This window comes from Ooceraea biroi, chromosome 10 (assembly GCF_003672135.1).
Source record: "Ooceraea biroi isolate clonal line C1 chromosome 10, Obir_v5.4, whole genome shotgun sequence".
Lineage (NCBI taxonomy): Eukaryota > Metazoa > Arthropoda > Insecta > Hymenoptera > Formicidae > Ooceraea > Ooceraea biroi.
Genome location: NC_039515.1, coordinates 869,784 through 888,149, shown reverse-complemented (window position 1 = coordinate 888,149; position 18,366 = coordinate 869,784). Strand labels below are relative to the sequence as shown.

Genomic DNA, 18,366 nt, shown 5'->3' with positions numbered 1-18,366 from the left:
GTTGATATTTTATAGAGAAAATGTGTAATAAAAAGTAAATTTTGAGCATATATATAACTTCCTTAAAAGAGAGAAAAATCATCCATTTGCGCAATTATGATGTTAGTTTCCCGCCGCGCTACATTCATTCGAAATTGATTTAATTTCATATTATGTATATTTTGCATTTTTAAATTATTCACGCGAGTATCGTGAATCTGCGTAAGCATTATTTTTGCCAATAAAATACTATATCTTCGTTGCAACACAAGAATCAAGATAATAACATGGTAATAAATTATCTTTGAAGTGATATCTAACAAAAGTGGAATAATACTACAAGTGGTTGCATTGGAATGTGATCGGCGCATGCGCAATCAGTTTGTATCGTGTTTCAGTGAAATGCATCCATCGGAATCGCAGGTCGGCCGTTCCATTATTCCTTACGGATTTCGCTTATCAAAGTGGAACACTCGCAAATGTGTGTTGTAAGTATCAATTGCAGACAGTAATCGTTGTAACGCGTTAATTAAGATGCCGCGATGATAAATTGTCATTTATTCGCGATATCAATGTTGTGAATGGAAAACATTGCACCGAACGCAGCAAACATATGCGCATGCGCATCCGCCATGTTTTCCGTGCGCTACCTACCCCCAGTGCGCGCATTATATATATTATACGTAACATTCATTATAGATAAATGCGCGCATATGCGTGAAACGGAACGCACCCTATAGGGTGCTTTCCATTAACGACACAGTGCGACACAGAGTATCATTCTATCTTTGTTGTTCACTAGTATTGAAAGAAGATAGAATAATACGGGTCGCCTCCATTTGTACACGGAACGATTGCACACGCAATATTGCACACGTTGTATTGCATACTGTTCTATTGGACACAGCACGATTGTACACCGTAAGATTGGCCACCGCACGATTGCGCACGCACGTTGCACGATTGGACACCGCACGATTGGACACTGCACGGATAAACTTCCGAAAAGCTCCCACACCCGATTTACATATCCTTTGGTGAAAATGCTTGAAATGACTCAAAATGAATACCCTTAAATGGATTTTTACCGACAAGAAGGATAAAGGCTTAAAAAGTTGAAACTAATATTACTCCTTTGCAAGACGAAGCAACCCAATCCTGTTTTTTATTTTGCAAAGTACATGCGTGGATACAATGTATTCCGCCCCCCTGCGGGGGTTCCACTTCCAAAAAAATCTAACCTAACCCAACCCATTCCCTATTTTTTATTTTGCAAAGTACATGCGTGGATACAGTAGGTCTGTTCTTTTTAGCTGCACTGCTGAACTAGTGCAATACGTTAAAGTGAGACAAGTATATTTTTCTCACTCTAACTTATTGCACCAGTTCAGCAGTGCAGCTAAAAAGAACAGACCTAGTGTGTTCCGCCCCCCTGCGGGGGGCACCACTTCTAAATAATCTAACCTAACCCAACCCATCCCCTGTTTTTTTATTTTGCAAAGTACATGCGTGGATACAGTGTGTCTGATATGTCTTTATTTTCCGTACCGTACAACATACATCCGAGATACACAATAAACACATTAGAAGTTCATGTAGAAATATATAATGATCCATAGAAAACCGTACATCTACAGAAATCCAGCTGAAAATATTTAATCACTACATATTACTTTATTTGAACTTTTTATGCCTTTATCCTTCTTGTCGGTAAAAATCCATTTCAGGGTATTCATTTTGAGTCATTTCAAGCATTTTCACCAAAGGATATGTAAATCGGATGTGGGAGCTTTTCGGAAGTTTATCCGCCAATCGTGCGGTGTACAATCGTTCTGTGTCCAATAGAACAGTGTGCAATACAACGTGTGCAATATTGCGTGTGCAATCGTGCGATGTGCAATCGTTCCGTGTGCAAACGGGATACGCCCGAATGATACCTGTGTCGCACTGTGTCGTTAATGAAAAGCACCCATATTAGCGTGTTCGTTGAGAGTTCTGGTCCAATTATTCCGTAATTTTTGTACGTTTCATTTGCCGAAATCAGTTCGTTGTGCAAATGGATACCGCTAGTGTTAATCAAAAGTGTTAATCACGTGACTGTTGTGATTCGTTGATTGATGATTGGCGCAATAATTTTCCCGCAATAACACGTAATAAGTAAACGATGCAAAGTGCAGATGCGTGCGATTGGGATCATTTAGAGATCCTATCTTCTTCTTCTTTTTTTTGTTTGGCACTCGATCCCCATAAGGGTTCGATACGGCCAGTGACACAATTAGAGATCCTATAACAGAGATCGGACAACGTGCCGCCATAGGGTAAAACCGGATATGATGATTTTGTTGAGCCTTTTGTATCTATTTAATTTAAAACAAAAAAAGTATTGGACTTACTTTTGAGCTTACATTAACTAATAAGGTACATTAAAGTAATGATAATGTGAAGTGAAATACATATCTTATTCTGCGTTTAAACGTTGCTTTGACTCGTTTTGAAAGACAGGTATGGTTAAGTCTAGTGTCCCTAGAATACAGAGTCTGGCCATTCATTGACCGCTTTTCATTAGTTTATATCCGCTTGCCCTAAAAATGGCGGGACCAATCAGAATGTAGCGGGAAAGCACATACGTTTTAAAAATAGTTAAGAAGAAATATCGGAAGAACAAACTATAAATTAATTTTTTTATACAAAAACGACGAGATTATAAAATATCTTATTTTTCAATTGTTTGTTATTGTATTAGTATAACAATAGTTTATACACGCAGTTTGTGTATGCTTAAAAACCTCATTTAAATTTGACATATATAAATATTAACTCAGCAAAAGAAATATTCACAATGAAAATGTAAATGCATTCAACATGACATGTTATGTAACAAAAAATACCATTTTACATGTCTTAGTATTTGCGGCAAACAATGATTCTGACAATGTGGCAAATCGTTTCTGCAACTCAAAGTATGCATCAATAATGATAGTATAAAGATTGTATTTATTGAAATGACTACAGCACAATGTTATAAATTCTTGCACGACTAAGAAAAAACAAAATACACACATGTACATAAATACCTTACACACGTACGCACGCACGCACACACGCACGCACGCGCACACACACACGTGTACCATAAAAAATTATTTCCATTTCCTTGGATGTGTGTGTGTGTGTGTGTGTGTGTGTGTGATTTAATATTTAAAAGTTAATTATCATTCAGGTATACAACAATAACAAGTCATTCTATTATTCCGAAAACTTTTTATTATTAAATTTGAATGCTTCTGTACGCATGCTTCTGGATGAAAGCATTCAATTTATTATTATAAATAGTATAAAAACGCTGACATATATTATATTTCTTATACTTAAAATGCTATATAATAATAAAATTATTTATAACTTTTTATATAAAGCGCTAATATTATCTAACAGCATGATGCATTGCCATCGTTTTGCTGCTGTACTGTTGACTGTGCAATTCTCTTCGCTTACAGGATATACGCATTCGATATAAAATAAAACGCTTCTTAATTTTAAGAGGCAAATTATGGCAATCTTTTATAGTACAAGTTATGTCTTTCATTTTATTTAAATAAAAACGCAAAAAATTGCATGCAGTATTTTTACAATATGGTAAGTATTTTCGCATTATTAATTCCATACGGTAAAAATATTCGAAAGTTTCATCATTTACAAAAAACAGTGCATTTTTTCGAAAACGTTCCTCTGCTTCTTTCATAATTTTCGTAATATCTTTACTTTCAAATGATTTAGTTTCTTCTGGAATGCATGTTTCCGTTTCAGAATGCAATTCCGAGTTTGGAATTTCTACAACCTGAAAAAAGCAACTTTATCATGCACTGTATACTTTATGACGTAAATAAGGGGGTGAAGCAATGGTGAGGAGGGGGATTTGATCGTCGGCCATGTTTTTTTTATTGTATAAAAAGAGAGGGCCTTGGCATCGCCATCCGGCCAGCAGTTACAATATATGGACTTACAGTACCGACCGAAAATTACAGCTGATCTGTCACTATAGCGATGGTAATTGCAGTTTCGAAAATTCTCTTTATTGCTCGTGCAGAATAAAAACTCCTTTTCCACAAATGAAGTATAGATAGAAAGAAAGTCCGCTCTACAGGACTTTATATTGGGTGCTTTCCATCAAGGTCCGTAGATGAGCAAACGACGCACATTAGGGAAGGTCTTCGCACGGCCGCCATTTTGGGTCGACGGAGTGAGACAGATATATTTTGTTTCTCACTTTAATTGACTGTAATGTAGTATGCACTACAGTTAGTGCAAACAGATATTAAATATGATAAGCTGTTGTGCAAAGAAGTGTCAAAATCGTTCAGAACAGGGATTCCGCCTTTTTAGATTTTCGAAAGATATACAACGTAAGAACATTTGAACTAAACAATGTGGTGTACAGCCAAAAGAGAATTCAAAGTTATGTGAGGTATTTATAATCTGATATAAATTATAATTAAATTAAGATATCATAACGTTTCGACCATAAATTTGGTCCTTCTCAAGTGAACAGAAAGAATATTACATGGTTCTTACAAAATATTCAGAGGTTATGCCAACAAAAGTGTCATCACCTTTGAATATTCTGTAAGATCTATATAATATTCTTTCTATTCACTTCAGGAGGACCATAATCTATAGTCGAAACGATTGATACCTTAATTTCAATAAAACTGGCCAGGTGTGTCGACGAATTATCCCTGTAGCTGAACTAATTAAGATATAATAAGTATCGAGGTTTATTATGTTGGTGTACTAGGTTTTAAAATTGTAGTTAAACATTTGCAGTGGCAAATAGAATAAGTAGGCAAAAATATATTTGTGTAGTATCATTATTATATAACTTAATAATATGTATTGTATGTTTGAAAACATAATTTTAGTTAATACTTACTTATATTTTATGTTTTGTTTATTTTTATAATACATAATATAATATAATATGATACATTATACATAATTGCAATACAACTATGTGATAATACTATGCGATAAATTATAATACTTTGTGAATTTTAACAGTTACGTTGTTTTAAACCATTGTAATAAATTATAATAACTTTTATAAATAATTCATTATGTTCATCTTATTTTCCAAACACTGTTATTTTATTATTTTTCCATCTTATTTCACTCATATTAACTTTCATGAACAATTCTTATCTACTCTTAACCTCTTCTTAAACTGATAGCTCCGGCAAAGAAACAGCTGCAAGGTAGTGGCCGCCATTTTGGGGCCAATGCTAATAAGTAAGTGCGAAGACCTCTATACCGTCCGCCATTCATCTACGGATCTTGCTTTCCATTAACGACACAGTGCGACACAGAATATCATTCTATCTTTGTTGTTCACTGGTATTGAAAGAAGATAGAATGATACTCTGTGTCGCACTGTGTCGTTAATGGAAAGCACCCATTCAAAATGGAAAAAAGTTAGAAAAGACAAATGCAAGTTTTTAACTTTTTTCCATTTTGAATATAAAGTCCTGTAGAGCGGACTTTCTTTCTATCTATACTTCATTTGTGGAAAAGGATTTTTTATTCTGCACAAGCAATAAAGAGAATTTTCGAAACTGCAATCACTATCGCTATAGTGAAAAAATAGTTCACTAGCAACTCCAGCATCCCCTTAAATTTACGACATAGCTGAGACCCCACGCGCCCCACGGGGGCGTATCCCGTTTGCACACGGAACGATTGCACACTGCACGATTGCACACGTTGTATTGCACACTGTTCTATTGGACACAGCACGATTGTACACCGCACGATTGGTCACTGCACAATTGCGTACGCACATTGCACGATTGGACACCGCACTATTAGACACCGCACGATTGGACACTGCACGGATAAAGTTCCCAGGTAGCATAAAAATCCAAAAGACATCGCAAACACATCCTTTAGATATCTTTTATTAAAAGATATCTAAAGGATGTGTTTGCGATGTCTTTTGGATTTTTATGCTACCTGGGTTCCGAAAAGCTCCCACATCCGATTTACATATCCTTTGGTGAAAATGCTTGAAATGACTCAAAATGAATACCCTGAAATGGATTTTTACCGACAAGAAGGATAAAGGCATAAAAAGTTCAAATAAAGTAATATGTAGTGATTAAATATTTTCAGCTGGATTTCTGTAGATGTACGGTTTTCTATGGATCATTATATATTTCTACATGAACTTCTAATGTGTTTATTGTGTATCTCGGATGTATGTTGTACGGTACGGAAAATAAAGACATATCAGACACACTGTATCCACGCATGTACTTTGCAAAATAAAAAAACAGGGGATGGGTTGGGTTAGGTTAGATTATTTAGAAGTGGTGCCCCCCGCAGGGGGGCGGAACACACTAGGTCTGTTCTTTTTAGCTGCACTGCTGAACTGGTGCAATAAGTTAGAGTGAGAAAAAATATACTTGTCTCACTTTAACGTATTGCACTAGTTCAGCAGTGCAGCTAAAAAGAACAGACCTACTGTATCCACGCATGTACTTTGCAAAATAAAAAATAGGGAATGGGTTGGGTTAGGTTAGATTTTTTTGGAAGTGGAACCCCCGCAGGGGGGCGGAATACATTGTATCCACGCATGTACTTTGCAAAATAAAAAACAGGATTGGGTTGCTTCGTCTTGCAAAGGAGTAATATTAGTTTCAACTTTTTAAGCCTTTATCCTTCTTGTCGGTAAAAATCCATTTAAGGGTATTCATTTTGAGTCATTTCAAGCATTTTCACCAAAGGATATGTAAATCGGGTGTGGGAGCTTTTCGGAAGTTTATCCGTGCAGTGTCCAATCGTGCGGTGTCCAATCGTGCAACGTGCGTGCGCAATCGTGCGGTGGCCAATCTTGCGGTGTACAATCGTGCTGTGTCCAATAGAACAGTGTGCAATACAACGTGTGCAATATTGCGTGTGCAATCGTTCCGTGTGCAAATGGAGGCGACCCGCCCCACGGCATTGTGTTGTCAGCCGGGCCGCGGTTCTCGGTCATGCGCAGTACGAATCATGTCAGTGACGTATCTAAAGGAGTAAAAAAGATATGTCGATATTCGCCCTACTAAATGCTCTAAAATATTTAAATATATACAACACACACACACATATACATATATAAATACATGTGAGTACACATGGTTATCTCATACATAAAATTTTGCTAAACATAGTATTTAATAAAAATAGCAAAAAAGTTGAAGGAGGCAGGAAAACAAGATAATTTGTAAAATAAAATACATTTTTTTAAAAGAACAAAATAGATGGTTTATTTGGCAGATCATGGAATACCAACATTTGTTGCGTGGGTAAGGGAAACTGCCAAAAACCTTACCAGTATTCTTAACATAAAAATAAACATAAAAATTATACATATATATTGTACTTATATAAAAAGCATTAATATTAATAAATACTTAAAATTAGACAAATCTTAAATTACTATATATAATAATTGTACATAAATAAACTAAAAATAAACCAATACTTTTAAATAAAATAAATTCCTTTTGAATACAATATTGCACATATTTTCTTTGGTTAAAAACTTAAATTAACATTACAGTACAAAATTAATATCACAATTATTACACTTATCACAATATAATACTAAAATCACATTTATTGCGCACTTAATAAATATAATTTTTTAATTTAATTTAATATAAATATAATTATTGCACGTTTGAAATCAAATATGATACTTCCTGAAAAATAAATACTACATTAATAATAATTTAGACTAGAATATAGAAAAACAAAGATGGAAGACTATATGGGTTGTACAAAATAATAAAAAATAAATTCAATAACTATACGAATGCAACAAATATTAAGTAAACAGAATAAAAAATAAATAATATATTAAGAACTATGAGATGTGCTTTGCTCCCCATATAAATTTTGCGATTCGTGCAGTTCGAAATGCCTTGAATCTACTTTAAAGTTAATGCAATTAATACCTTTAGTTTGAAAACTAGATCTTGCAATACAAATCGCGGACATATTATCGTTAGATAATCTATTTCTCTTTTTACATTTTACATCTGTAACTATTGAAAAAATTCTCTCGGCTTTGGCATTAGAATGTGGAAAAGAAAGAACTATTTGCACAAATGACTCTAAATATTTAAATTGTTTCTCACCATCGCAATTTTTATATTCAACTATATTTTTCCACATTTCGTCAATTTCTAATGAAGCTAATTGCTTTTTTTGTTCATCATTAAAAAGAGATGGCAGAATTCTCCATTCGAAAGCTAACTGTGTTATGTCATTATAATTTAGTCGCGTGGCAATATAAGATAAATCTTTAATTCGCGTTCTGCCTTCATAAAAAAGAGCAATTTTAGGATCTAAAAAAGCTAATTGTTCAAAAAACATGTCATTATATGGTAAACGATTTAGCATTTCGCGAACTGCCGTTTTATAAAACTCTAAACACGTTAATCTAATATCATGCATGGATTGTACAGAAAACGTTTGCAAAAGACATTCACATTCGGGTCCGACATATATGCTATCTAAAGGTTGAATGTTTTCTTCGTTATCTACATCTAAAGTGGAAATATTTTTCAAAGCATTATAATTTATGAAATTTTGTCCAAATTGATTAATTGATGGCTAGTTTCAAATAATTTATGTATTGTAACAGAACGCGATTGAAATAAGGCATTAAAATTATTTAAAAAATTCAGAGAATATTTTAAGAATAACAGGTATGCCTTAATGGAATCACTTTGTAAATATTGTAAAATTATTTCTGCATTTTTTGATTTATTTTCCGCGGTTTCTAAAATGAAAAATTGTTTTAGAACTTGCCAATTTTCGAGGAGCCTAACAACACATTTATGTAAGCACAGCCATCTAGTATTTGATAATTTTTAAATTTTATGATTTTCAACTTCGAAAAAATTTTGAAACTCTCTTAAAATTGCACATCTCTTTGCACTTCCCGAAATGTATGTAGCTACTGCTCTAATTAATTGTTCACAAGAAGAAGGTAATCTAGTACAAGCTTTACTGGCTATTAGCGCGGAGGAATGGCAAACACAATTTAACACAACTAATTCTGGTACTTTCTGTTTTAAATAAGACATAAAAGAATTATTGCATCCTATCATGACAGAAGCATTATCAGATGCCATTCCGATGATATTTTGTATAGGAATATTGTAGTTATTCAACATATTTGTAAATATATTAAAAATTTTTATCGCGGAACAATCTGTACTATCTAAAGAGAGCAAGTCTAATAATTGAGTTTTAACTTTTTTGTCTGAAGGACAAACGTATTGAACCAGGATGCACATAAATTTATTATCAGTAATATCCGTACTCTCATCAATTAAAATAGAAAATTTCCGATTTTTTAAAATTTCGATGAGTTGTTCCGTTTCGCGTTTAGCAATAACGTTTTTGACAATGCTTGCACATTTATTTCGGGACAGTGCAATATCTTGTACAATTTCAGAGTCGATACATATATTTTTTAATAAAGGTACTAAATAATCCGCGGTAAGAAAAGCTACATTATGTTCTGCAAAAAAAGCTGCTAACTTAATTTCCGCGCGTTTAACTTTGTTTCTATGTGTTAAATCATTATTATTATTATCATTCTTGTCAAAATTTTGCGAAGCTATTTCTTCGATATGTCTGACCGTCTGTGAATGTCGAGTTATATCCGTTTTGCAACATCTCATAGTTTTATTACATACAATACAAATTGCTGAATCTTCTACAGGATGAGGAGCCAACCATCCTTTAAAATTATTATTATCTAACCACGATTTCTGAAAAGACCTACATTTCTTTATTGCTCCTTTTCCAACGTTACGATTTTCCATAATTAAAAAAAGTATTATTTATAATAATAGAGACTTATCTTTTGGATTTCTTCTTGTATCGCTTCTTCTTCTTTCTTCTTATTTCGCGCCGCTCCACTAAGCCCGCCAAAACTGGGGACCGTACCCATTAGAATGCTATAGCATACGTCGCTGGGTAACGGTCGTTTCTACTGCGCATGACCGAGAACCGCGGCCCGGCTGACAACACTGACGGCAAGCCCTGCCAGGCGTACCAACAAAGCCCGCCGCACGGCACGCAGGATCCCAACTCAACGCCTCCATGAAAAAGGATACTAGATTTTAACGCATGTGCGGCGCATGCCGCGCAACCACGTATCCTGCACCGAGCCACCCTCGCTCAACGTTCGATTTTTCGACATGCATGAACATCCCGATAACTGGTCATCGTATCGCATACCCAGCCGCAGAAGAAACAGGACGGCACACCACGAAAGTGCCTCGAAAAAGCGTTCTCCGTCACATGACGAATAAGTCACTCCGTGATATACTCTCCAGCCCCCTCCTCTACTTGCGCTCTATATTCTATAACGGAAGCTCATTGCAACGACGATGAATTGGGACTACTGCAGCGCTCCACGTTTTCTACCTCGCCGATGAGATGGGAACGCGCACCCTTAAGGGGATCCTGGAGTTGCTAGTGAACTATTTTTTCACTAGCTCTCGTTACAGCGACCGTCCGCTAGCGACATCACCGACAGACTTGAGAATTACCGACATGTCGGGAAAACGTGTGCGCTTCAAAACTCTGAAGCATTTGGATCGTCAAGTGGACTGTAAGCAATTTCCCAACATTATTTCAATAATATGCGGTAATGTTGTATGTGGTAATGCACACTTCATTAATATATATATTTAGGGTGTCCGGTAACTCACGACTCAACGCTCGTAAGTGGATAAAGAGGACTGAACTGAGTGGAAAAGTCCTATACCATTTTGCAATTTTCACAATAGTTAACGAGTTATTAATTATTAAAAATCGCTATATTAGTCCGGCCTACCGCCGAATGCAAGTGCGCGGCGAGATGCGACCGCCTAGCGATCGAAGTTGTTTATTACAAATGGCATGCCTAGCCATTGCCACTACGATCGCTAGGCACTCGATCGCTAGGCGGTCGCATCTCGCCGCGCGCTTGCATTCGGCGGTAGGCCGGACTAATAGCACGATTTTTAATAATTAATAACTTGTTAACTATTGTGAAAATTGCAAAATGGTATAGCACTTTTCCACTCAGTTCAGTCCGCTTTATCCACTCACGAGCGTTGAGCCGTGAGTTACCGGACACCCTGTATATAAAACATTTGTTTTAAATGTTTTGTCATTTGTACTTTCCGTTGCAACTTTTTGTTGTAACAAAAAGGAAATAACACTGTGTGCATTACCGCATACAACATTATCGCATATTATCGAAATAATGTTGGCAGATTACTTATATACAGGGTGAGTCATTTTAAGTAACGCATTGATTTTTCTCGAAAACCAAATCTTGTATCGAAAAATGTTTCAGACAAAAGTCGTTTGGTCGAAGGGGGCAAGATGATAGCATTATCAATTTAATTGTAGATGGCGCCAATTTAGAGATTTCATCATGGCGGCCATTTTTTAAAATGGAAGTTGATTTTTCTCTCTAATTGAAAGTTGTAGCTGATAATGAAACGAATACAACGGTTTTTTGTTTTTTGCAATTGGACCATTTTTCAGTGAGTTACAGCGTTCCAAAGTACTTGTATCGAAAAATGTTTCTTACGAAAGTTTTATGACTTCAAGGGGGACATAAGATGCTGCCACTGATTTGACCTTGGGTGCACCTGTCAAGGTTATGTGAAGGTTAACTTTTTTTTAATGGATCTCTTTATTTCTCATTATACAGTCTTGTAGCTTACCCTCGAGAGCTTTTCAAAACGCTATAATAAAGTATTTTGTCGTTAAATATTATTCGAGTTATGCGAACTACAAGTTACAGTACTGCCGGCATTTGCATTACCCAAAGTGTACCGTTCTATCAACTATCCTACTTTTAGCGCTGCCCAGGAACAACGGCATGGACGTAATAGGTATCTGTTCCCTTTGGTGTGCTTGATTAACGCGAGTCCCCTAGCCTCTCGCGATTCGAGGTGCTTGATTTACGCGAGTCCCCTAGGCTCTCGCGATTCTGGGTGCTTGATTAACTGTTTCTGAGCATCTATCGGAAAAGCTGTTCAAAGTTATCTCCGTTGGCTCGAATGCATAACCTGATTCTCTTTGCGAAGTGTTCGACCGTTCGAAGTTTGGTTATCTGTGTTTTGTGTGTCAGGAGAATAATGTGTCCAGGTGTAACAAAAGAAGAAAATGTTAATTTTGCGTTGAGAGTCCGTCCGAAATTTATTGTAAATCTCAATTCCGAATACACCCGTTGAACGCGCCCGCTCTCGCTGAGATATACCGGTCGAATGAACTTCTGCTTGTTTGCTCGCCAGTCTCGACTTCTGTGTCCTCCTGGAAATCTCTCGAAGACTTCAAAATCTTCCCAAGAGAAAACCTTTCGCTCTCCTATCCATTCCGCGGGCTACGCTTAACTGTCTCTAAACTTTGACTCGCGGTTTTAAATATGACGTGCATATGCATCGGCGCAATCCGTATAGCAAAATACAACTTTTACTTGATTTTAATAAATTACGACGGTTGTCTGTAACGGCTTCCCCTATTATTGTTTTCTCGCTTTCCGTCTCGCGTGTTGTCTACCTTCTTCAGTTGTTGTCTCTGTACCCGTATGTACGCGTATGTATATGTGCGTGTATATGTGTATCATGATACGTTGGGTCGCGTCTTTCTAATTTCTGGGTCTGCGGCGATGCAATCGCCACAGAAGTAAGACAGCCCTTGCTATTGCTCTACAAGTCATTCGAATTCGTTCGATCATGTCTTCCCTTGTCGTCGGTTCCCGTTCGAACACCAAATTTTTCACGTACCCCCACAAGTAAAAATCAGGTGAAATCAAATCTGGTGACCGAGGAGGCCATGCAATTGGACCACCCCGTCCGATCCACCTACCGTTGAAATTTTGATCCAGAAAATGTCTTATGTTTCGTGCGAAATGTGGTGGCGCACCATCCATCTGAATCCACATTCTTCGCCTTGTCTCCAAATCGACTTCTTCAAGTAAAGTGGGTAAGTGGTCTCTTAATAACTCTAGAAAGCTTTGTCCGGTCACATTCTGATGAAAAAAATAAGGACCAATTAGATAACCGTTGACAATTCCACACCAAACTACTACACTCCAACGATGTTGATTATTAACTTGCCTATGCCAATAAGGATTGACATCCGACCAGTAATGACAATTATGTGTATTTAATTCTCCGGTATTTTTAAATGTCGATTCATCAGAGAATAGAACGTATTTAAAGAAATCTGCATCATGCGCAATCATCTATCTAGCCCATTGACAAAACAGTACACGTTGTCGCATGTCATTTGGAGTTAGAGCCTGCGTTAATGTAATATGGTATGGATGATGCTTCTTTTTCCTCAAAATTCTCACAATCGTTCTCTGAGGTATACCTGTTTGTCTAGCTATTTGACGCGTACTAATATGAGGGTCAATGTGAACAGCCGCTAAGACAGCCAGAACACGTACATTATCAACATCATAATCACGTTTAGCGTGACGACGAGTCAACTGACCCTGTTCGGCTCTTATCTTAAGCCTCCGAATGACGGTATTATTTGGATGTCGTCTGTTTGGATACCGATTTCGGTAAAGTCTCGCAGCTTCACGGTAATTGCCAAAACATTCTCCGAAAACTACTAACATATCGACGATTTCTTTAGGAGTATAATCACCCATGTCTACTATCGTAAAAAATATGTTACTGATAATATTATAGTTAAGAAATGAAAATATGAACAGAGAAGAAACTTTAACGTATATCTAACTTATCACGCCATAAAGTAGCAGAGCTTCCTCTCAGTATGCCGCAATACGACAGAATTAATTCGCGGTTTGGCTTAGCGACTTATATACAATCTTTTTGGAATTTTACTTTCGAGAAACGCTTTTAGTTCTCATAACTCGGATAATATTTAACGACAAAATACTTTATTATAGCGTTTTGAAAAGCTCTCGAGGGTAAGCTACAAGACTGTATAATGAGAAATAAAGAGATCCATTAAAAAAAAGTTAACCTTCACATAACCTTGACAGGTGCACCCAAGGTCAAATCAGTGGCAGCATCTTATGTCCCCCTTGAAGTCATAAAACTTTCGTAAGAAACATTTTTCGATACAAGTACTTTGGAACGCTGTAACTCACTGAAAAATGGTCCAATTGCAAAAAACAAAAAACCGTTGTATTCGTTTCATTATCAGCTACAACTTTCAATTAGAGAGAAAAATCAACTTCCATTTTAAAAAATGGCCGCCATGATGAAATCTCTAAATTGGCGCCATCTACAATTAAATTGATAATGCTATCATCTTGCCCCCTTCGACCAAACGACTTTTGTCTGAAACATTTTTCGATACAAGATTTGGTTTTCGAGAAAAATCAATGCGTTACTTAAAATGACTCACCCTGTATAATCATAAATATGATATAAAACAAAATATTGTGGAATAATCGCTATAAGTACATTATCTTCATTTTATTTAACTAGTATTTACTTCTTAAGCATATGCTTACCTTTACGATAAGAATATTAATAATTGCGGATGTCTGCACTGCTCAACTAATACATAAGGTCTGTTCTTTTCAGCTGCACTGCTGAACTAGTGCAATACGTTAAAGTGAGACAAGTATATTTTTTCTCACTCTAACTTATCGCACCAGTTCAGCAGTGCAGCTGAAAAGAACAAACCTATACACGTCACCAGTGCAGCTGACAAAAACGGTCTAAATCCGCCATTTTGTATCCAACTAGACGAGGTGTCCAGTCTCTTACTTCTAGAGTTTCTAGTCTAGATTAGAGTCTTAAATATTAGAGGCGCGGATGGTACCCCCACTCCGCCGCCACGCCGCCATCTTGAGGCACAAATATATATGCTACTGCCTGCTCCAGGACAGCTGTGCTATTGTAGATAGTCTAATAATATATTTTTCATGTATATTTATTAAATTATAATCATACAATGACTTGCATTAATATTTGGACATCATAAGAAATAAAAAAAAATTAATCTGTATTTGTGTATACTTATTTAAATAACTTTTGTTTTGTAACGAGTTAAACAACCAATTCCTGTAGTTATAAGGAACATTATTTTTATTACACATTGCTAAAACTACCTTTATTGCACTTATGTTTATTGCATGTTTCGAATCAATTAATAGTAGTAAACCTGGCTATAGTCTTACTGTTATAACTACGTTCAATGTTCATTTCAGCACATTCTTTTCCTCTGTTTAATCCATGTATTCGCAATCGCATTGTGATAAACCTCTTCAGGATTTTGGTACTCTGATATTATGGCATAAAGGTATATTTGCTCCTTTCCAGACATATTGTACCTCTGCTGTTAGAAACTGCACAATGTTCATATCTTTTAGTTGAATAAGTGTGTCTGCCAAATTTCGGAAGGTGATTTCAGTCTTCAAAATTGCTTTAAAACAGGAATCTGATACACATAGAAGACTATTTTCTTTGTAACTTCTCATTTTAACAATAAAGGAATAAGGATGATGCCCTTCACCCTTCCAGAGTACACTTGTGAAACAGTTATCACAGACGGTCATGTTTGTGCATTTTATACTATGCACAACTGATCCAGCTATGTCATATATTATTGGCCATTCCCATGTATCAATGCTATGCATCTGATTACCAGTCACCTGTGGTACATGAATGGAACATGTTTCGAAAAATGCATTTAAGTTTTCTTCACGTTGTCGTGCGATTACTAAAGTTTTAGAATACTGCAGGAAATCGTTCTTAATGTTTTCAACTTCAGTATTATCAACATCTCTCTCATAGTTGGTGTTTCTCTTGGTATTATTGCACAACTGTGACAAGGTAATTATTTTCAAATTATGTTTCAGATGTATAGCATTAGGAACAGGCTGTCTGAAACGCAAAAGAGAAAAAAGATTTTCCAGAAAATCCTGAGTGAAGCGGCCAAGTAACAAAAATGGGAGGCCAACTTCATTCAAAAAATAATTCTGCAGCAACAGTAGACATTCAACTACCATGAGTAGTCCTGTCTGGACTGGTTTCCAGTGACCTTTTGTACCAATCTTCATATGTTGGAATACGTGCGCCGTGAATTGCAGATGCTCAATAGCTTTGTTATATGCATCCTCATTTTTCTTACTAAGAGCCAACTTACTACTTCTGTTGGTGACAAGATCAAACCAATGCTGTACAAGAGAAATAAAGAAAGCTGTAGTGAGAGGTTTTGAATTTGCTGTTGTCTTTGCATAGACATTGAGGCCAATTACTGTTCTTCGACAAATGACGGACCTTGCTGTGGACACTTTCATTGCGGAAAAGTGATTTTTTACCCGGAGACTAGACTCTTTCAATTTGTTGGCAATCTTAAATTCAAACTTTTTTTCGTGATGCAGTAATTCTTCTATGTGTTTTACTTCCACAAAAGGATGGCTAAGGCCTTGAGACTCTACAATAGACTGAGGCAAAGAAATAATTTCCTGATTCTCCAACATGGAACGGATGTTTTTAAATACATGCACAGGATCAGGTATGATATATAATCTGTCTTGTGGTCGTGCTGGATGAGGGATGCTGCATCTTATTTCACTGTTTCGATGGCATCCAACATTCCAAGCTTTCCACAAAGACATTGTCAGACCCCATGTCTGAAATTACAGCTGCAACTTTCAGACCAATGTTCTCAGCTTTTACAATAATCTTACTGATAATATCTTTTAATGCATTTCCTGTAGGATTGCAGTCTGTTAGTTTGGCTTCGAAATCAGTCTTATTTGTGAGATAATATGCCACAGCATACTTCCATCGAGTAGTGATTCCTGCTAATGCAATGACCAATGCTTTCTTTGCCATGCCGGTGTGCCCAGGAAACGTACATAAACCAATGAATCTTTTACTGCCTTGATCATACGTCTCACCGAGTTTAATAGCCAATTTCATCTAATGCTATTATGCAGTGTATCTCATGAGATGCCATATTTGGAACTTGACACTCAATTACATCAAATACTTCTGTCAGAATGCTTGGCTCAAACTTTAAATGTTCAACTGCTTCCTGAAGTGTTCTGACTGAAGGAAAAAGTGGGAACTTCTTGACAAAGTCCGAGTAGCCTTGCGTGCCTCACTTCATCTTGTATATTAGTTCGTCGATAATACTTGAAGTGCTCCACTTTTTTCCTCTTGTAGACTTTGAACACAGAGCCTTAAATTGGTCTTCGTGCAATCTGAGGGCAAGTCTACGGTTTCGATGGGCTTCTTGAAGTCTTTTCAGCTTTATTTGTATTGTTTTATGTCGCTTCTTCATATTGCAGTAACTCCGCAAAATTCGATTTGTTAATTTCTGCATAGAAATTTGTTTTATCTGAAGTGCGGCTACTTCTTTCTCTTTCACCTTTAATCGCTGCTTCAAAACTTCCACAGATTCATCTTCGGTAACATCTATAATTGGTGAGGTCTGTCTTTTCGGTGTAGCTATTTTCTCGCTTAAATTGACAGAAGTGACAGAAGTTGCTGGAGGAATAGCAGTACTAACATTTATATTAGAAATATCTTTTAAAGGGCTTCGTGATTGGGGAACGAATGTCGCAGGATGGGAGATGATTGCTAGAGCACTGTACGTGCGACAATCCTCCTGCACATCACGATTATCGATGTAAGGAGTAGGCGAAGAATTTTCTTCTGAAGATAATAATGATGGAATAGCTAAGCACCGCAACTTTCTTGAACCATCGACCCTCTTCTGTTCCCACTGGTCTTCACCAAAATGAATCTGAACAGTTGAACAAACAATGGATGTAACTTTATTGATAGCGATTAATATAAAACACAAATAGTGATACATACTTCACAAATGATGCTATATGCATGAGGTTGCCAGTTTAAACGAATCGTACTAATTGTACTTGCAATGCAAATTAGTACGATTCCAAATAGATTTTCAATTCATGTGAAGCATGGTTCCACGCAAAGCAAGGTTCTATATTGTAACTTCCACGCAGTACTTTTGGTCATCTGAAAATTTTGTTATTTTTTTTATGTGGAAGAGTACTAGATGACGGGCGAAGCCCGTCTCCTCGTGCTCTTCCACCCAAGCATATACTTTCCCAGTATAAAAAATTAATAATATTAAAGTAAGAAAGTTTATATGTATTCTGTATTCCGTAAAGGAGAATACACCTTTCTTTTTTATTACGCCTCTAAAGTCACTTCGAAAAGCTTCATTATATTCCTTTATTTTATCCCGAGTGGTGGCCGCCGCAATTTTTGTGTGTACAAATTGCGAAATTTTTATAAAAAGCATTTCAACTGTAATTTTTGTATGTGTATGAGTGCAAATGGCAACACTGTT

At 36.3% G+C, this 18,366-nt stretch overlaps 4 protein-coding genes and 1 long non-coding RNA gene across 5 annotated transcripts; all 5 read right to left on the bottom strand.

Annotated features, from left to right (window-relative positions):
- Positions 1 to 3,225: 3,225 nt before the first annotated feature.
- On the bottom strand, positions 3,226 to 4,875 carry LOC105285778. The gene is made up of 2 exons (XR_895128.2): positions 3,984 to 4,875; positions 3,226 to 3,817 (listed from the first exon to the last, which is right to left on the bottom strand). It is a non-coding gene; the product is annotated as an uncharacterized LOC105285778 (long non-coding RNA).
- Positions 4,876 to 7,624: 2,749 nt separating this feature from the next.
- Positions 7,625 to 10,476, bottom strand: LOC105279645 (zinc finger protein 862-like). The gene is made up of 2 exons (XM_026973229.1): positions 10,276 to 10,476; positions 7,625 to 10,133 (listed from the first exon to the last, which is right to left on the bottom strand). The coding sequence occupies exon 2, from the start codon at positions 9,855 to 9,857 to the stop codon at positions 8,895 to 8,897; it is 963 nt and encodes a 320-aa protein (XP_026829030.1). The 5' UTR covers positions 9,858 to 10,133; positions 10,276 to 10,476; the 3' UTR covers positions 7,625 to 8,894.
- A 2,809-nt stretch (positions 10,477 to 13,285) lies between these two features.
- LOC113562803 lies at positions 13,286 to 13,702 on the bottom strand. Its single transcript, XM_026973295.1, has one exon. It carries the CDS (start codon positions 13,700 to 13,702, stop codon positions 13,286 to 13,288), a length of 417 nt encoding a protein of 138 aa, XP_026829096.1.
- Positions 13,703 to 14,954: 1,252 nt separating this feature from the next.
- On the bottom strand, positions 14,955 to 16,930 carry LOC105279646. The gene has a single exon (XM_026973112.1). It carries the CDS (start codon positions 16,869 to 16,871, stop codon positions 16,605 to 16,607), a length of 267 nt encoding a protein of 88 aa, XP_026828913.1. The 5' UTR covers positions 16,872 to 16,930; the 3' UTR covers positions 14,955 to 16,604.
- A 22-nt stretch (positions 16,931 to 16,952) lies between these two features.
- Positions 16,953 to 17,859, bottom strand: LOC113561421. The gene has a single exon (XM_026973294.1). It carries the CDS (start codon positions 17,857 to 17,859, stop codon positions 17,140 to 17,142), a length of 720 nt encoding a protein of 239 aa, XP_026829095.1. The 3' UTR covers positions 16,953 to 17,139.
- Positions 17,860 to 18,366: the final 507 nt, after the last annotated feature.